The 21106-nt window shown below is 36.4% G+C and overlaps 1 protein-coding gene across 2 annotated transcripts; it reads right to left on the minus strand.

The window, feature by feature from the left end:
* Nucleotides 1-2120: 2120 nt before the first annotated feature.
* On the minus strand, nucleotides 2121-19720 carry LOC105056568 (myosin-17). 2 transcript variants are annotated; one of them, XM_010938846.4, is made up of 39 exons: nucleotides 19498-19720; nucleotides 16566-16694; nucleotides 13669-13812; nucleotides 13433-13578; nucleotides 13192-13348; nucleotides 13005-13063; nucleotides 12657-12816; nucleotides 12417-12566; nucleotides 12171-12307; nucleotides 11910-12056; nucleotides 11685-11786; nucleotides 11514-11571; nucleotides 11332-11433; nucleotides 9865-9902; nucleotides 9231-9357; nucleotides 8974-9144; nucleotides 8533-8664; nucleotides 8311-8420; nucleotides 8132-8192; nucleotides 7517-7694; nucleotides 7100-7305; nucleotides 6807-6926; nucleotides 6613-6711; nucleotides 6250-6471; nucleotides 5768-5907; nucleotides 5438-5555; nucleotides 5295-5345; nucleotides 5115-5195; nucleotides 4795-4965; nucleotides 4419-4571; nucleotides 4090-4296; nucleotides 3807-3947; nucleotides 3659-3729; nucleotides 3457-3556; nucleotides 3289-3345; nucleotides 3141-3197; nucleotides 2956-3036; nucleotides 2740-2822; nucleotides 2121-2639 (listed from the first exon to the last, which is right to left on the minus strand). In XM_010938846.4, exons 1-39 carry the CDS (start codon nucleotides 19498-19500, stop codon nucleotides 2516-2518), a joined length of 4593 nt encoding a protein of 1530 aa, XP_010937148.1. In that variant the 5' UTR covers nucleotides 19501-19720; the 3' UTR covers nucleotides 2121-2515. The 2 variants fall into 2 exon arrangements, with proteins under 2 accessions (XP_010937148.1, XP_073107045.1); XM_073250944.1 differs by lacking the exon at nucleotides 19498-19720 and having other exon boundaries at nucleotides 2352-2639; nucleotides 16566-16706.
* Between the last annotated feature and the right edge of the window lie 1386 nt (nucleotides 19721-21106).

Genomic DNA, 21106 nt, shown 5'->3' on the forward strand with positions numbered 1-21106 from the left:
TTACATATCGTATATAAAATATCTCAATGGTTTAACTAAAAACATTTATCATTTATTTCCACCAATTGATGTAAAGGAAGTTTAAGTAGGGTGGGTTCTTGCAAGGGCTTTTCAAGATGATAATGTGATGAGATGACCCTCCCTCCTTTTTTTTATATTATTGGATTTTTTTTTTCCCCTGTGGTAGGGGCATTACAAGAGCATTTGATAAATGTTAATGCCTCAATACAGATAATTTTCCACACCACCTTCGCTATTAGACTCTCTTTTGAGATATAAATTAACTGACATGTGAGAGCTCTGAATGGTTCATGGACATCAATGTTTCAAGTAATCAGAACCTGTAGTGCATGATATTCCAAGTAACAAGCATATGAATAATGGCTGTAAGCCCAAGTTTGATTGTCTCTCCTTTCACATAATACCTAATAGAAACGTAGGATTCAGCATGTTGAGATTTTCTTAAATTCATTAAGCACTCGAATTTTACACCGACATATTTAAATTAAACCATATAAAGCACGCGTGCTAGGAAACTAGGATTCTAGAAAGAAGCGAGGGACCAGGTTATGTAATCATCCCTTTTAAGGGTACAATCTCAGAGTTCAAGCTTTCTTTTCCGAGTTTTGTAAATTTGAGAACACATCCAAACACTTCAAGCCTGCAAATTAGTTTTCTGATTGGGTTTGGGATCTAGTTGGGCTGCTGACGATGGACTAGCGTTACCAAAATCACCTAAATATTCAGATATTAGAGGGATTAGTTAGATAAGAAAAGGAATCACCAAATAGTTTCTCCTTCTCCATCCCTCATCTTTCTAAGTTATTTTTAAAGTAGAATTCATATCAAAAACACTCTCAACCAAAAAACTATCTGAAAAATTTATTAAAGAGGAGAGAGACAATAAAAAAATACTATCCTTCATTTACTTCCTGCATCGAAAGCACCTCAACATGAATTTCTTTATGTGCTTTCCATCGTAATTGCACATATGGCCTTGCGAGCCTTACAGAAGTAAAAACCATATGATTTAACCTTTCAAATCCTAAAAACACATTTGATTCGTGAAAAAAATTTTTCTTCCCAAAAAATTACTTTTTAAAAAATTATTTTTTAAAAATAAAATTTTAATATATTTAGTTGAACATGAAAAACTAACTTATTGAAGAGTGACTTATATTTGATTGCCGTTGAGCACCCATTTTTTTAAAAAATAGTATAGAATATCTATTATATCCTTAATAGATGTAAGACCATAAATTTTTACTCCTAAACTTTATATAAATAATAATATTATATTTATATTAATATAAAAATAATATTAGTATGTTATAATATAACATTATATCATAATAATTTATTATATTAATATAATAATATTATATATTCTATCATATTAGTATAATATTAATATTTTAATATAATAAATTTATTAATATTTTAATAAATATAAATTTATATATAACATTATATTAATATAAATATTAATATATTAATATAAATATCATATTAATATTAATAAAAATATTATATTACATTGATATAAATATTAAAATAATATTATATTATTATTATTTAATATTTTATTTTAATTATTCATAATATTTTATAAAATCTTAACCATAGATTTTAACAAAATATTTAAAAAAATAAAAAATTTCAAAATTCATCTTAATTTTTATTTTTCATAAAATATAAAAAATAACTTAAAACTTTTTTTTCATTTTCTTCTCCTAAAACTCCAATCAGACCTCACTCAATGTTACAGACATTATCTCTTTTCCTCTCCACTTTCCGTGAACCAAACGAGTCCTGAGAGTTTTATTTTTCATGAATTTTTCAAAATCAATCCTCAAAAATCTGGATTTACATCAAGTTTTCTTTTGACACATACAATATCATCCTGAACAAGACAGGTAATCACACCAAGTAGATATTTTACTTTAGTTTGGCCACAAACCAGCAGCAATGGGATCCATGGTTTTGTGGCTCGAGATCCAGCTGAAGCTGCTGTCTGATCATAAACTACAAAAACCAGATTCAGAAAACTTATAACAGAAAGAATAATATATTACATTACAATAGTTGTGACATACAACAGACATAAGAGGTTGACGCTGTTGCTGCTTTCATAACTTACATAGTATACAATACTAAAAGTCAAATCACAACTTGTAACTGTGGAACCCTTTGGAGTGACTAGTATACCCTGGGCATTTCAATACCAGCCCAGAGTCAGAATAGTGGCTTGCTGCCTCTAACTACACCTCACACGTGAAAAAAAAAATATATGAAAAAAATTCAATCAATCAAATGCAAATACTAGAAAAGACAATCTACCAACTACCCTGGGCTGACCAGCTGATTTTGTTGGAATGGAATGATATTGTATTTACATGATGAAGAAGTGGTTGATATTTATGCACAGGATGTAGTGAATGGTGCAGTGAATGGTGGAGAAAGCCTAACAGATGCCTGGGAAGACAGAGACAAGGACCCATGAAAAGGAACATCACTATTCCTTTCTTTGTTGCAAAAAAGCAAAGCCTGAGTTCTCACGAATCAAAGGTGGTGGATCAACATCTGCCACTTCTATCTCTGTCATTGACTTGGAGATGTCATCCACTGTAAATGGTATGCTGCATCAAGAAATACAAAGAGGAAGCATGTCTCATTAAGAAATTCTTGGAGCTACTAAATTTGGAATATTTTCCACAAAGATTTGGTGAAAAAGTTCACCTGGAATCATCATCCAACAAGAAAGAGCTGCTGACAGCATTATTTGAGTCCTCTGTCATCATGACTCTCATACTCGAAATAACCTACAAAAATTTAGTGAACTCGATACTCATCAGACAGAAACACTTGGCTTAAGCTGTCAAGCTCCTCTCCCTCAGGATTGCTACTGAAGTATAAACAGAACATGGAAAGAGTACGTCAATCAACTGCACTTACATCTGATGAAACACTATGTGTACCATATTTGTCATCCCAATACATTGTACTGATTCTGTACAACTGTTGTATGCTAAGCACCTGAAAACAGAGTAAGATACAGGTTGTAGTTAAATACAAGGATTAGGGCTGAACAAGTAAATGATACAAGAACATATGAAAAGGATGGATGGAATGGTCCGCACTGGGCAGAGGTCATTGGTTATCTCCTTTAATGTCTTCTTGGGCTTTTGATGAATGACCTGAAGTTCGAAAGAGTTGGATAAGAAACTCGCTCAAAAAAAAATTAATCATAAACAGGAGCCCTTGTTTCAGTATGTAAAGGAAATGTACCAAGAATCCGACAGCCTGCCTAATATGCTTCAACTCATCCCAAGCTGAACCAGTATACTGTATGCAAATAAATTTTAGGAAAGCTCTTCATTAATACTCTCTCTATGAAAATACATTCCAGATGTTTACTTTATTTAGAGGGAGAAAGACTACAAGACAGATGGTCACCTCTTCAGTTGCATCATAGCACCAGCGTTCTAGCTCAGCCAATCCTGCCTTGACATATTCACCATTGCTAAATGAACAGCACTCACGCCGAAGAAGAAGGCTACCGAAGAGAGAGAAAAGACAAGGAGAAATTACTCTATATCTTATCAAATGAGTTTAACAGCATAGCAGCAACCAATGCTGAGTAGAAATTAAGACATACCTGTTAAATAGTTGAACATTGATAAATGAAAATGTTTGGGTAAAAACCTTGCGCACTAAGAATGGGGGAACCTGCAAAGTTGGCAAACATAAGAAGGTGAAAATATTCACAAAGAAAAAAAGAAGACATTTACTACTGTGAAACATACATAATTGGCTCTAAGTGTTTTCAAGTAGTTGGTTAAGCTTTTCACAATGCTTTGCCAGTGTGCGATCAAAGCTTGCTGGGCCATGGCATTTGCTTGAGAACGTGATCCTTTCACTAAGCTTGCACGAGATGTTCGAGGAGCCTGACATTTAGCAGAATTTTAACAAACTTTCCAAGAAAAGCCATTTGAGAAAGACTAGCAAAAAATTAGTCGCTGAGAATTGTGAAATGCAGCAGTTTTCATCGTTTTATTTGTCAAACAATTTAGAAACGTCTGATAATACCTGGATACACAAACCAAGTAGTGGGGATATCTCTTTCTTCAAATTGTCCCTTATCATTCCATAAATCTTTTCAAGGAAAGCTGTAAGCTGTTGCTTAAAAAGCAGGGCAGGATATTTGGCTTCAACTTGGCGCAAATCATTTAATCCACCAATCAGACGACTATTAAGAAAAGGAAACCCAGCACTTTGAGGAGAGGCCCGGATACCCTAAAATAAGCGAAAATGCAAAATGAATTATGAAAACCGTAATGAAGAGAAACTCAAAGGAAACCTTAATGAAAACCTTTTTAATGAATCGATATATGGAAAACAAAGTTTTCGTTTCTCACTTGAGACATTCTCCCAAATAAAGAAGCTGATGTTCTCCGCCTCTGTGGAGTCAAGCTGGCTGCTCCACTTGCTTTCAATGTTCGTTGCAGGAGCAACAATAATGCAGATGAGTTGGACAACCAATAGGCTAATATATCATTGTTATCCTGGGCCTTGAAATAAACAGGAAAACAAAATTCAGTAATTTGCAAAATTAGTACAAAATAAGACATGAGATAAATCTTCACCAACATGACTCTGATGCAGGAAAGTGACTGGATTACTACATATCTACAGCTGTCTCGCATTTTATCCCAAAGGTTAAAACTTTTCTTAGTCAACCTATGGTACAGGAAAGATTACAAGCCTCAGCAAAAGGCAAAGATGGTAGAATACCTCTATGGCTGAGCTTATTGTTTGAATGATACGGTCAAAAACGCTAGTCCTTTCAACTTCAAATGATCTCCAATGAAGAAGACATTTGTATATGAGGCAAGCAGCAATAGGTCTTCCCCCAGTGAACCCTAGGTCTTGAGAGATGCATTTAATCAGCAAGTCCTGGTTTTCCTGTAGAAGAAAGGTTGCAGTGATGAGAAATAGGTGACAGAAATAAAAGTACATGGTCATGATGAACATATGGAACATTTACTGCACTATCCCTTGGTGACACAGCAAGTTATATCAAAAAAAAAAAAGAAAAGAAAAAAAAGGCATACCTGTTGCTTTTCATTCAGTGACTTCTGTGGTTTCTCCTCACTTTCAAGATCCTTGGGATTAGGCAAGGCAGGACTTAGATCCTGCAATTATTTTTATGGATGGGAAAGAAACCAAATGTTTGTCAATTAAATAAATCAACACAAACCACATTTGCATCCAAAGGACAGTATTGCACCTACCAATGCAAGTTTAGTTTCACCATTTGGAAGATTCCCATTCTCCGGAGTTCTCTGGTAAGACAGCACATAAAGAACAAGCATATACAAGCAAGAACTAGAAAGAAGGATTTAAAAAAGGAGACCACCAATGATGTGACAAGCACCTGCAAGATAGTTGTTTTTGCACGTGCAGCCAATGCCCTGCCAGTTGGTGAAATGGAAAGAGACTGTTGACGAAGTACTTGATTCTCTGACTCCAGATTGGATACTTTGTCTTCGAGTCTGCATTTATGGAAGGAAAGTTGACAAGTATCTCACATGGTTGATAGGAAGTTTTAGCTTACAGGTTTGTGATTGTAGTTCAATGACTCCTAATATTGAATAGAAACTAAAACTCTAAAGCATTTGACTGTCAAATTTCCAACATATTAAATGCGTAATTGAGATGAAACCGACAAACAACTCATTTCTTATCACACTTAGAAATGTAGAACCTTTGAACAGTTTCTTGAAGCTGATCGGCTTTTGCTTCAGCATCTTCAAATTTCTTAGCTAGTTCATTATTTTTTTCTTGAGCTTCAAAATATGCTTTCTTGGCTGCATCAGTTGCCTGCCTTTCTGTTAGCATCAAAGCCTGCAATCATAGATAAAGGAGGAAAGAGCAAGGTCACCATGTTTTCTTTTAACTAATTAGCTACAATCTGATATATCAAGTAATTCAATAAATGTGCATCTAACAAGTTAGTAAAAGGTGCATGTGAGTCAGCTAAAAAACAGCTCTCCATTAGTTAGCTAAGTTCATTTCATACCATGTATATATTTGCTTGTCATCTAACAAAGTGATTGTCAGGCTACCTTGGCCTACATTTACATGATTTAGTGATTACTTTTATATTAAATTTCCAATTTTACTCATGTCTCATGCACCCTCCTGCATAAAACTATGAATCACTAGCACAGAATTCAGTGATCCTACCTTCAGGTGTTCAACTTCAGCAGTCAATGAATCAATCTTTTCTGTGTCCTGAACTAAGATAGGGGTTTCCTTGATTACTGGTGGCGCTTCTTCAATAGCCTTTCGAGCAGCCTCTCGTTCCCTGATGAGCATGGAGTTTGCTTCGTCTAGCTGCAGCTGCATCTCATGCAACATATCCTGCAGCTTGGCAATTTCTTGTGCTTTTGTCTCCTCTAGATCAGTCTGCATATTGGAACCAAACAGGATTAAATCTCAAGATCATACTGCATGGACAGAAAAAGGACATGTTTGATCAAGCAATGCAGAAGGCAACATCTGTTTAAGCATGAGATTGAACAACAGGAAAAATCAGATGGTAGTTACTCTTAATCGTTTCTCCAACTGCAAACGCCATGTCAATTCCTCCACACGCTTTTCAAGTTTGTCTTTTGCCTCTTTGAGGGCTCCTGTTTCTCTTGCAGCCTGGATACATTCAAATAAAAATAGTTCAAATTTAAGCCTCGTTACAAAACATAAATGCATCTCAAAAGTAAAAAGAGACAGGAAGTAGACAAAACCATTCTGAGTTTTCTGAGCTCTCTCCTTGCAAGTCTCTGTCTCCAAGCACACTGATAAGTAAGTGTTGCTGTCTGCAGACTTTTGTAATATGAATAATCTCTGTGACAACGCCATTGAGCCTGCATCCATAAGGAAAATATTCAGCAACAGAGGCTTCAATGTGATGGCAAGTGAATTCAAAATGCAAAACCATTCATAGAGAGGAAAAGAAAACAGCAGATATGGAGAACAGAGTAAAACCATTCATCACCAGTGAAAAATAGCAACATCTTGGTACTGAAAGAAAACAAACCTGGATAAGAATTGCTGCTTTGGTTTGCTTTTTGAATCTAAATTCATTACAAGCAGCCATTGCCCTGAAGCCTGTCTGCAGTGTAATTGCAGATGATAGAAGTGCTGTATAAGATTTCCTGGCAAAATAACGATGCAAATTTTTCTGAATTTTCAGTGCTGCAGCTTCCCGTCTCATGTGCTCATACAACTTACAAGCCAATCTTCCTGCAATTAACGAAAAAGAGAAGAAAAAATCGGTAATTTAACATATTGACCAATCTAACTACATAGACCATGTGGACGAGAAACAATCAATTGCATTATGGGACTTTCAATAGGAAGACAGTCATGCAGCATACATAGGCATACACTTTAGGCTAGTCTAAAAGCAACCATCACACTGTATTGGCATTTTTAATCTAAATTAAGAGTATACCCCTCCAACGAGCTTGCAAATGAATAGCAGCTTTACGCAGCATAAGGAATTCCTTGCGAGCAATATATGTACGAATCTGTCTCTGAATAATTCTGGCAGCTCTTCCTAGTACCTCAGCTCTTCTGGCATCCAGTTCAGCCATCTGGCCAGCTCTCAGAAACACCTTGGTCTTTCCTATCTGCCAAAGCCAACCATGTCATGCAATGCAAGAGATTGACATTTTGAAACAAAAATATAACTTGCAAAAACAAGGGCAATGGGATATTGATATAAATTGCAAAATATAACAAAGTAAAAATACATTTATTAGGAGAATAAAATAAAAGGAAGGACTGAGACATGTGGTTCCTTTTAGGCATGCAGAATTAGATTGCTTCATTTTAGATGCCATTTCAAAGCATTCAATGCATCCAGGGATAAGCTGGAGCAAAGCCATCATGCATTTTTCATTCACCTTTGTAGTCTATCTCACCCTTTATCCATTTGATGAATCAGTATTTTCTTTCTTACTTTCTTCATTGCACTCAAGTTACTTAAATAATTCACAAGCCACCTATATGAAAGATATAATAGAAATCAGTACCAGTCAATGCAACTTGGTAGCAAGTAACTTACTTGGTAACCTTTGAGTCCCATTTTATCCAAAATCTTTTGGCACGCAACTTTGTCATCATTGCTGAACAGTAACAAAAACATCCAGTTGAAGGTGCATCATTATACAGCTGAAATTTAAGCATAATTAAGTACTGGAAAAATGCACCAAGAATGCATGTTTCAAACTGCATAGGACTTACTTTCCTTCCAAAACTTCTGGGGCAAGAACACCAAAACGATGAAGAAATTCATAAAAGGTTCTTCTAGTTGGATATCCAGCACAGCTGATCCTAATTGCTTCAAGAACACCCTACAAATATGAAAACATATATACAAAAGGAAAACAATTTTAGATAATGAAAAGCTTGTAGAGAAAAATGTAGAATGCAAAAGGCATAATGAGAATAAAGTTGGTTGCTTACTCCACAGCGTAGCTGATGGATAATGTTGAAGTTCTCAAAAATAGCAGGTTTAAGGAGATTATTTGGCTTCACACATCTGATGTAATGAGGTTCTGTAGAGCTTAAGGTCTCCATGAGAGATTGAAGTTGCAGCTGAAATTTGTTTACAAACACCAGTACAAAATGAATAAAATAATTAGCAGCTAATTTTACAAATATTGTCCTTTTCAATGGTCAAGCATAAACATTTCATTTATAACATGCATAGATACATATTGAGCATAGATACTATACTAAATAAAAGTATGAAATAATAAAAAATATTAAAGAGGCATATGTAATTCAAAGACGACAAAAAAAAATAATGCTTCAAGTATTTTCATTTTCAGGATAAATAGAACAACAGAATTTATCTCTAAGGAGATTGTAATAAAAATAAATAACATATGAAGTGTATCTTACTTTAAAGCGTGACCCGATGGAGGAAAATTTGGAAGATTTTGATGTCTCCTCAGGAAGTGGTGGAAATAAACCAGCTACAAAGGGACAGTTAGATGCATTCAGTAAATCCTGATGTTCTGCCACCACATAGTCTTTGTTTTTATCTAGAAATTGATTGGCTTGATATGTTACCTGCACAGAGCATAAAAAGATTATGAACGAAAGACAAAACAGTTCATGTGAAAGAACAGGGTCTTTTGAGTGCAACACATGCTTACCTCCCCTGCATAATGGGAAATGGTAAAATCAGTACGAGAGAGCTTTGGTTTGCTAAACCGCTTGTTGTTTTTAAACATTTGATACAACTTCTGAGCAAACGTTTCGTGTGTTGACTTGGGAAACATGCTGATTGGCACATCATAACACAAGATAAGCTGGGTTACATACGGGAAAGAATAACATATGTCCACAGCAGACATTGCAGCGCATGCATATTGGGGAGAATAAGAATTCAAGGACTGCTTTGAAATTTGAATATCGGCATTATGCAAAGCTAAGAAGTGTTAACTAACCACTAGACCCCAAAAGATTAAGCTGGTAGGGAAGAGGTCATAACATATATCAGGCCTTAACACCCTTCCTTACATGCAGGCCGGATCATGCATGTGAAGGCATGAATGAGTCAAGAATGACGCAAGATAAAAGATCAACGAACTCAAGTAATAACCCAAACGAGTCAAGATGAGAAAAAGACTCAAAAAAGGGATAAAATTCGCCTGAATGGGATTCGAACCCATAAACATTGGCACTGATACCTTGTTAAGTAACCACTAGACTCCAAAAGCTTTATATCAGGCCTTAACAAGAACAGTGATGGTAGAGACTAGCAGAGGTCAAACAACAGCCACTTACCAGGCTTCATCAAGAAGTGCAATGATTCCACCAGGTTTCTGCACAAAAAGAGAAAGGTAGAAGCTTTGTCATTTTCACTGAATCAAAAGTTGGAGCCATAAGATATGCATGCAGGTATATATGTATCATAATAGAATTGATACGTTATTCCAGGGGCTTGGATAATACCAGAAATAAAACAAAACATGCCAAAGATTCATGGAACAGGAACGTTGCAGGAGCATCTCGGAAAGGAGTTTCAGGATGTGTGTTCGCTTAGTATGGTAAAATTTGATTCCTATGTTGCATCTAACATACTCTAAGTCCAAACTGCCATATCCAGTGGATCCAGTAGCAAGATTGCCAGATGCATGTTCAACCACCGGTAAAAAATGGTGATGATGACAATGGCGACAAAGGTGCTCAAGGAAATGGTGATGATTGTAGCCTTAGGGATGATTCCATTTATGGTGGCTTTGCTAGAAAGGCATATTTCCAGCTATTCAACCATAGAGCAGTTTCTAGTTTTAGTTATGCCATGAACAGAAATGAATACCCACAAGTTCACTCCAGTGGTACCTCAATTGGTGACGATCTGCACAATTACAATAGAACCTATGGACATTACACTCATGGAGGTTACAACCAAGACTCTAACTTAATAATGGCAAAGGCAAGTTATGTAGATGCCCTACCATGCACAGCTGACCAATTAATATATGTATCCCTGGGACCAGGCACTTAATATGTTGTTATGTCCACCTTTATAAATGTCAAGGTTATTTGATGATCAGGACGATGATGATGCATATCAACCTCGTCAAAATGTTACATGATGGAATTAGATCGCTTTTATTGTTTGTTAGAAGCAATTAATTTTACAAATCCATACATATGCATTCACTATACATCCTTTCAATTTATTTGAAACTTAACAGTTATCAACACAAAATAAACATGGATCATATTGACGATTGATATGACATCTATTTTGCCCATCAATGAAATAAATGATTTGTGGTTCTTGCTAACTGTTCAAATAAATACAGGTGGTTGATGAGATAACATCGGGTTTTGGAGCCTAAATGAATTTTGCAGAATTTCAAATATATTTCCCAAGTGAAATTATTCGTAAATAATTTCATACATCATATTTCCTCTTTTGCATTAATCAAGAATATATTTCATTCAAGGACTTTGTTGAAATTAGCAAGCACAATTTCATTAACTGTTGTTTAAAACATTATCCAATATTGAGGCTACCAAGTTCTTGTCCATAGCTTGTCCAAACATTATCCAAAATGAAACTTTAGAAGACTTGCTCTAAATATAAACTACTACAACAATGCTTCACCAATCTCCCATCCATCTTTCTTCAAAAGCATAGTGTAAAAGGCCAATCTTATGATTAAATTAAATAATGGAGTGCTCCTAGGGCAGGCTTAAAGTAGTCCGGTTATCATGCATCAAGAGAAGGAAAAAAGGCACCTTCTCAATTAGGTCCAGCACATCTTGGTTATCAACAAACTCAATGTAGCTCCAGTTAATCTCCTCCTTGGTATACTCCTCCTGCTCCATTTTAAAGACATGCTGCAATGACAACATCATGTGTTAAAAATAAAATTGTAAGAAAAGCTGCCTGAAAATTATGGCCAGGATTTCAGGAAAACCTGGTTGAAATGTTGCTGCAGCTTTTCATTTGTAAAATTGATGCAGAATTGTTCAAAACTGTTTTCCCAAAAAATGCATTAATTTAGGTTTACAAAAATCAAGGATAATGATTAATTGTTTCTCAGAACAGATACTGCACTTGCACTTGCATTATTCTGTGGATGGCTTACCTATTACATTTGAAACTTTCAAAACCATAGATATCAAGAACTCCAATCAGTGACTTTGAGTTTGGGTCCTGCCCAATAGATACATTGATTTTATCTACTAGCCTGCAGACATTATAATCAGTCATAAAATAATATGCTTTGCACAAATAGTAATAAGAACCTCTGAAATAACATGGAACCTTGCAAAAAACTTCTCAGATAACAGATAAGATTCTTGGTTCATACCAATCAAATAGGCGGGAGTATAACGTTTTTGCTAGACCATCCCTGCTGACAATTGCAGAAGCAGGATCAAGACTTCTTGTAATAACTTCTTCTGGTGTTACCATCACACGTTTAATTAGTGCATCTTCCAAACCTTTGGCATCACACCTGCAATTGAGCATTTATTTATGGAAGCTTGTTAAATTGATAATTTATCAATATTAAATTTGGTAAAGGAGTTTCAAACATTTCAAATAACAGAACAAAAGAACTTGGACATACACCAGCAGTTCAGCCGTCATGTTGAGATGGAACCTTGACTTCTCATCCTTAATTACGGATGAATCTATCTCTGGCCCTTTTGCAAATTCTATATTCCCAAGATGTAGTATAGCAGCTACAACCCTGAATATTGCCTCCTGAAGACGGCAACATTGTTAAGAAATTTATATTACTATTAAGCAATAGAATAAAGTGTATTCAATATTTGCACAGCTTTATGCCTTGAAAACAACTCATATTGCATACCTGTTCTTGCTCGCTGATTCCAACTATATCCATGGCCCTTCTAGTTGCTAGATATTCATGAGAATCATTGACCCCATCCAATTCGAAGCAATTGGACTGATTAAGATAATGGAATGATCTAGGATTTCCCAGCTTATACTTTGCAATATCCTGCCAGTAGGATAATACCGTCATATTCCTCAGATTATTCCACAGGTACAATTAAAATGTACCATAGATAAGGAAATAGAGAATAGAAACCTCAGGTGGGGCAGCACAAAGAAGGTAAAAGCAGTGGTAATTTCTCTCGGGATCGTTGATTTGGCAGACACGAGACCTTTCAAGCAAGTAGGTTCTAATAGCAGCACCAGATATCCTCCCACTTTTATCAAATTGAATCTCAACGAACTTACCAAACCGACTTAAGCACAATTTAATGCACAGAAATGAAAAGAACACATTAGGTGATTGGAATTGACAATTATCTAATAACAGACAGGATAAATAATTTGCTACAATTTCCCACGTATGGAACTATCTGTTTTAAACCTTGAGTAGATATTTAAGAGCGTGTCTCTGTTGACAATAACACATTTAACAAAAACTTACCTTGAGTTGTTGTTTCTAATGGTTTTGGCATTCCCAAAAGCTTCAAGAACTGGATTGGACTGAATTTAGAATGAGAAGACATTAACCCAGGCTCAACCTCAAATGCCATTTCTTGCAAGTAATGGGAAGAAAACGAAATGTTGCTGGGAAGAAACTGAATTTTATGAGACCATTTTTTCCAACTTACTTCCAATACTTGTTGCTCAACAGTCCTTCCTTCTACTCCAGATCGTCCACCCAAGTATGCCAGATACCTCATGAGCATCTTTGTTGTCTCAGTTTTACCAGCACCACTTTCTCCGCTGACCAAAATGGAATTGCTTTTTCCTTCATTTATCATTGCCCTTTTTTGTTTGAAAAATCCAGATCAGAACCCACTTAGATACACTGACTTGTGGGGAAAAGAATAGGGGGATATTGAGTATCACCTGTAAGCAACATCTGCAACAGCAAAAACATGAGGGCTTAACTCCCCAAATGCTGCTCCTTTATACTGTTCCATCATGTGAGTGTCATAAAGATGAGGCAGCCTTTGAAAGGGGTTTACTGCAATCAGTATATTGCCAGTGTATGTCTGAGAATGCAAGAGAACCTAGTGTCACGAACAATCCTTTGTTCCAGTCAATAACTTTAACATGTATGGAAGACATGATAAACAGCTTACATATATTTCATTGAGTTCATAGCGGGTGGCCAGATTCTGCAATACACCAGGTTCGTGCAAATATGATAACTTTGTCATGTCATCCACACCACCAGGTGGAGCTTCTGTATCCCTGGGAAACACCTTCGATAAATTTGCAACCACCTGTATGCAAACATTAAGCAAGAACAGCCCACTAACTGTAAATTTTGCAAAGATTTCAATAATACAATTACCGATTAAACCAATTAACAAAAGAAATTTACACACCAATCAGCTATATGTTGTGATCTCATAATATATCTCCTTTTTTCTTTTTTTCTTCAAAGATAATCCTTCCATATTTTCCTCCTATATTCGTAGTCATCCATTTAATTGACAACTTGTGGCCCGTCAAAGTCGAACATTGTTTGAACTTCTAAAAGTCAGCAAAATTAAACCTTGAAAAAAATTATGTTCGATTTTACAAATTTCCAAAATCTCATGATAGGAAAATATTATGGAGAAATAATATTTTGTGAGACAAACATTATAAGAGAGGATTGAGGATAACACAAAAAACTTATGGTGATTTAACTCACTCAGCAAAAGTAGAGAATTGTTTAAGATTATAAGTAAATGAAGATTCTTTTTTTTGAGAAAACATGAAGATATTTGCTATACTGAACCATGATAAAAGAGAAAATAATGATACAAATGGTTTGTGGAGTCCTCAGGGAGACAGGATACCTTTTCAACATGCACTGCATATTACAATTATGAATATATACATATCGAAAGAACAAAAAAGACAAACAGACATGAAAAAAAATAAAAAACAGATTTCTTTGGAATAAAATGATGAAATGGCCATAGTATATTCTATGGTAAATGAAATTAAATAAAAAAGAGACCATCTAATCCTCAACTCTCTTAGTAAGGAATGTCGTACCGTGCCGAACCGCCCAGTATGGGGCGTGCCGAACCTTCCTGACGGGGAACCGAGATGGTTCCAGCATAGAAAACGGCACATGCCGGTGCCGGGGAAGAAAAGAGAGAAAACGAGGAAAAGAGAGGAAGAGAAAGAGAGAGGAAAAAAAGAGGAAGGGAGGTCTGTCGGAGGGGCCTCCGGCGGGCCGTCGTGGCCGTCGGATAATGTATCCGCCCCTGTTTCCCATTTTTTTAAAAAAAAAAAAATTAAATGAAGCCGGCATGGGGTTGCCGGCTTCACTTAAATGATGCCGGCAAATCCAGTACCGGCTTCATTTTAAAAAATATTTTTTTTAAAAAAAATACAGAAACAGGGGCGGATCGCCCCTGTTTCACGCCGCGGAGCAGCAGGGACCGTAAACGCCGCCTGAGGGCCACGGCGACCCACCGGAGGCCCTCCGACGGACCCCCTCCCTCTTTTTCTTTCTTCCTCCCTCTCTCTCTATTTCTCTCTCTTTCTCTCTTTTTCTTCTCCGGTTCGGCTCCGTTTTCCTTCATCGGTTCGGAACGAAACGGAGGCGTGCCGAACCGTACCGCCGGCCGGCCGATCCGGCCACCGGTACCGGTTCCGTAGACCTTGCTCTTACCTCTCTAAGGATACGTTATCTTCCTCAATAGTTCCTCTCTTTATCTTTTTATTGTTATGACCAAAATTTATTTTGAAGCTCAAAGGGTTTGATTATGTGCAAGAATAACTAAACCCAATAGCAAACTTTGTGCGACCAAAAAAAGAATTTGTAGATTAAATTTTAAACTAACAAACATGAAAAAAAAAAAGATGGTATTCTATCATAATTTTCATTTGGAAATGGCCACGGAATGTTCTGTAGTAAATGAAATTAAATAAAAAAGAGACCATCTGATCCTCAACTCTCTTACCTCTCTAAGGATTCGTTATCTTCCTCAGTAAGTCTTCTCTTTATCTTTTAATTGTTATAGCCAAAATTTATTTTGAAGTTCAAAGGGTTTGATTTTGTGCAACAATAACCAAACCCAATACCAACTTTGTGTGACTTTGTTGTTTATCATATCATTCTGATGGTAACACAAGTTCATGTGACTGGTTATTTTACAATTTATCCAAAAACAGACTGAGATATTGACTGGCTCTGAATAGACTACATCTGCTATCTTGGCAGATTCTCGGCTCCTAGGTTATATCTATCTTGGCAGATTCTCAGCTCCAACACTTTGAAATGCCCATTCAAGCTCAATCAACCCATATGAAGAATGGGAGAACATGATAGATGGACCATATCTACAATTTTTCAGAAGAAGAAGAAGATTCTTATCGTCTCTCTCTAATGTAGTGATCATAGGCATGCTGTTTAACCTCTCGATTCTGACTTGAGACAACAAATGTCCACCCAATCACTCCATACTCCCAGTCAACCTCTAGCAAAGAATTGCATGTTTTGTGGACCACAGCCATTCATTTACATGAAATTCTGGTGAGATCCACTTGAAACATCTAATGCACCTATCATCAGTTTGCAGCACCAACTGAAATATGAGGAGATGACAATTGCATAGTGCATGAATTCTTTTGAAACATGATATGGCATGGAAGTAGGAGGCAAAAAGGCATGATTCTCACTTAAATATGCATCACTTAAATCTTCATCTAATAATTATGACAGCAATATATTATATAGGAGAATTGAAAAGGAAAATATATTAGACAACTTGTAAGAAAGTAGATAGATTACTAGAGGAGTAAAGCCACAAAGCAGCAAGGTACATCATTAAAGAATAAAACTCCTATTGCTTTGGCTTTAGTAAAACATCGGCAAAATTATATTTAATTAAGACAAGGTACTTCTGCCACTGATATAAGAAAGGACAATTAAAAAGTTCTGTAGATCGGACGATAGTAATCTACAAGGACTTTGAGAAGGTTGTTCGTACAGTAGGAACTAAATTAACAGGTCTATAGTTGGCATGTATACCGTTTTTCCATTGGTTGCACGCACATGGACCTCACTACCATTGATCTGAAAAACCTCCCCATCTAACCAGGCTAAAATTGGATCTTCAATCCATACATGGGAACCTACAATAATGTTAACTGGGCCTGCCTGCAAAAGCATGTACAAACCAGAATAAGTATAAAATACATAGCATATTAGAACTCCAGCAATATACTACCTCTAAGCATGGTATAAGAGCTGATTTTGTTGATAAAGAAAAGGGTTCAGACTGCAAGTGTTTTCATTATATGATATTTTCCAAATTTTGTTCTTGCTTGCAAAATGCAAACAACTGCATCCTATGAAAGTGTTGCTAATAAATTGCATATCAATTACTAGCCAAGTCCCGGTACTATTACTAGGTAATTTAGTGTATAAACATATAGTTTGTAGCATCTAACAGCAGATCTAATAAAGTCACAACCAAGGTATGCCATACCATATCGAACCAGGCGGTACAAAATATACCGTACCATACCACTTCAGTATCGATACATGGTACAGGGGGCGTACCAACACTCAGTACAAGAAACAAGCCCCCGTATTGAGCGTACCAATATAGTGATAGGATGGCACCAGTACAGGGACCGGTATCGGGACGGCATACCTTAGTCACAACATGTTCAAAATTAACTTGCTGTGATTTTCTTGAATTTCATAATAAGTTTTTCTAAAAAATCTAAAGTCTAAATAACATAATTAAAAAAAAAATTCTAGCATATGAGTTGTTAGATGTGATAGGCCTATTGATTGTGTGCATTGTACCATGAATCATGTTGATTTTCATAACAAAAGAAGAATGCTAGAAGCTAATATGGCTATGAACAATAGAACATTGACAATATCTTCACATATTGTGGGGTACTGTTTTGAATTAGATGCCATGCTGACTAAGAAAAATTTTAAAATTGTGAAATACTTTTTCTGGCATTCTTGTACTCGATATGCATGTCATGCATGCATTTTAGTCCATCTTTATAATATTTTGTACACTAGTTATGCATATTGTACATCATGTATTACCAAGTGTGCAGCACTATATTAATTGGGCTCAAAATCATGATTATCTACCTCAAACATACAATCTTTAACGATCATGATGACACATTTAACATGTTACCAGAGGCAGGTAAGGATTACTGCTTATATTTACTTCTTTTTTTTTTGGTCTTAATATGTTGTTCAACCGGAAAATGGGACCATCTTATTGGATTTTGCAATGACTAGGAGAAAGCAGTTATCATCCTCCTTCCTTGATCCCCTACTATAAAGGGTACTTTCCTATAAGACAAAAATCTTTTCAAAACTTATGTTCGCCATGATCACCATTAATGCAAGTTACTTACTTGTGCTACAATTTGTTATGAATGGCTATGGACTGGCTATCTTTGGAGAGAGTGATTAAGCAGGACTACTTGCTCTACAGGAATTTTTTGAACATCCCAAGGATTTTGGAAAGGTGAGCACCATTTAAGACGCAGACAGGAAAGAGTTTCAGAACATGAAGAAAGTTGCTTGACTTCACCCATTGCAGATTTTTTGTACAGACAGAAGGCTTTGGCCCCAGAGACTTTCCAGAAATACATAGGAATGTCGTGGTTTGGCAGTCTTCCTTATAAAAAATCTTACAAACAGAAGACCAAGCAAAACTGCCTCGTTCCTCAACCTCATTCCTCACTGGTGAGACTCCAATATGATAGTTCTAGCATATACAAGAAGTCTTTGATTTCTTTTTGGGAAGTCTGGATCATTTGTGGTCCTACGAAAGCAGCTCACATGTAGTTATTGCCACAGGGAAAAATAGCAATTAGGCTCTATTGGCTACTTTGGACTCTAACATTTCCCTAGAATTTGGCGATACAAGCAGGGAAACATGTAGAACTTCATGGCATGTTCACAACCCTAATTGATAAGCTTCTTATGGTCTGGAGTCATGCCCGATTGTTAAAATGAATAATAAGTACTAGGATTTAAGTTCCCTCTATGGTTTGATGCAGTGCAGTCTGTAAAACCACAAATAGACTGAGGGCAATATCATCCTGTCTCATTTCATTATCTGCTACTCCCTTAGTTGAAACTTCTCATATAGTGCATCAAGGGATCTCAAAGCTTCTAAAATGGTGAAATCAACTAGAAAAATCCAACCCAACTCCAGCTTTAGTTATTGTATGTCTCAGCTGGCAAAGAAAACCTCACTCTAGCTTTACTTCTCGGGTTGCTTTTAACATTATTCAAGAAAGTAAAAGAAAATATGAACAAAATTGCTCTTTTCTTTTCATTTGCAGGGGTGGATATATTCCCTGGCAATTCAAGAATTAGCAAGTAATCCTCTTGATCATCAATCTGAAAATCCTTTCTGCAAACTAATGTCAAAAACCCAAATCAAGAATTTTATTTTTTTTTTTCTTCCAAGAAAGACATGGACTTTCTAGCACACAAGCAACGTTCCTCTAGAAGGTAGCCCTTCCCCGCTACTAAAAGAACAAAAATAGCAATTACCTTCCATTTCGAACATTCTACCACAAAAAACAATGCTTAACCATGAACGAAACCCAAAAAATCCGCAGCATTAACGTCTGCCATCACGTCATCATTGCAATGATCCTAAGGCGTTACAACGTTAAAATATCAAGAAACCACTCATGGTCCAATCGTCCGATCCAATATAATCCGCCGCCTCGCCCGCTACATATCACTTTTCATTCCCCAATTAGCCCTTGTACCATACAAATAGTACCCCGAATCCCTAGAATCATGGAAACCTTCTAGTTCCACGAAGAAATAAGAATACACGAAACCAAGGAACAGATCACGCAGTATCAAATTAAAGCCCAAGAATAGAAACAAGAACATCCAAGAATAAACCGAACAAGATTTCAGACACATCCAAGAAGGGATTCAGGTTCCGTACCATAGGTCATCCGCCAGACAGCGGGCGATCAGATCGGAGACGGAAGAGAACCACCTCTCTTTCGCCGCGGCGATCTACGGAGGAATGGTCTTGGAGGAGAGGGGGGATCGTTCTTGGATGATTCCGAGGCTTTTCCCCTTAGCCTCTCCTCTCTTCTCTCTCTGTCGCTCTCTTTCTCTCTCTATCTTCGAGCCTCTGTTTCTCTCTCTAGGTTTCGGGGTGGGTCGACAGAAGAGAAGAGAGGCTTCGTGGTGAGCACCACACCAGTCGCGGTTAGGAGGCTCGGTCAGCTGCTACTGCTGCTGTTAAAAAGGGCATGGTAATTCTAAATATTGGTTTTAATTAAATAAATGACGAAAATGTGCTCCGAGTCGGCGTTCGGGCATTAATTTTTTCTAATAATATAATAATAAATAATAATAGTAATACCTGAGAGAAGGATGCGGCAGACGGGATTGCCCTCTCTGTATTCGCGCTTCTCGCCGTGGTCGCTTCTTCGGTCACGGAATGACGATAATACCCCTAGGTGGCTGAAAATCCGGACTGGTTGCGGCTGGTCCGCGACCCAGTTGATGTGCTTGATCTTGGTCAAAGCGATGTTTCGTCGGAAAGCAAGAGACATGCACCCGGTGATATTTTGTAATAGAAAAATTCTAGAGATTACACGTCGTATTACGCTAAATTCACCAATCTTGTGTGAAAGTGTGGTTTGTTAGCAATATGAAGAGCATGGACCAACATTGCCTGCTTTTTGTTTGCTGCTCAAATCCCTGATTGACATGAAATTGGTGAACTGAGTAGCGAACGAATAGATGAATGGTAGTAATACTTTCCAATAACACAATAAGTGGAACATTATAATAATTCATTGGTAGTCTCAATGTATGTGTTTAATAGAAAAATAATTTTATTCAAATGTGTCTAGAGTGAATTCAATGGAACTAGTTGCATGAATCTGTGCATTATACACATGATATCTCAAAAACCTGCGACAATGTTACACCAACATCAAATTTCTAATGCACTTAAATAAGATATAGAAAGGCCATCCAGAATGGAATAACAACCAGAACCTCTTGCTGACAAAAAAGAGGGCACAACTCAAAGTTGTCATTGGTTTTTGAGACATATGGTCTTCTTGACTTTTTGATGTAAGCTTAAGATTTTTTTTTTTTTTTTATTTTGGATAAACTAGCTTAAGAACTTTTCCTTTCTACATTTCCATATATTATCATTGCATACTTTTGATCATTATCATCACTAACTATATTATTTTATGCAACAATGATATATGCTATTGGATGTATCACTCTTTTATTATTTCCTTCTTATATTTTTGTTCATTGTCAACATCGAATCAGTTTGATGGTATAACCGTATGTTTTGAATACACGCACACTTGCCCTTATAAATTTGAGGTATTTCACATATGCAAGGAATATAAGAGAGAGTCTGTGTTTTGGTCATAGAAGGCCATAAAGTTTTTGGTAAGCCAGCTATATCAACTAAAATGCCTTGTATTTCACCCAACTCAAAATTATTTAATATCTTGACACCCTGGTTGTGTTCAGGGTCCTCACAAGAAAACAATCAATCTCTTCCCAACACG

The sequence above is a fragment of the Elaeis guineensis genome, chromosome 2, assembly GCF_000442705.2.
Source record: "Elaeis guineensis isolate ETL-2024a chromosome 2, EG11, whole genome shotgun sequence".
NCBI lineage: Eukaryota > Viridiplantae > Streptophyta > Magnoliopsida > Arecales > Arecaceae > Elaeis > Elaeis guineensis.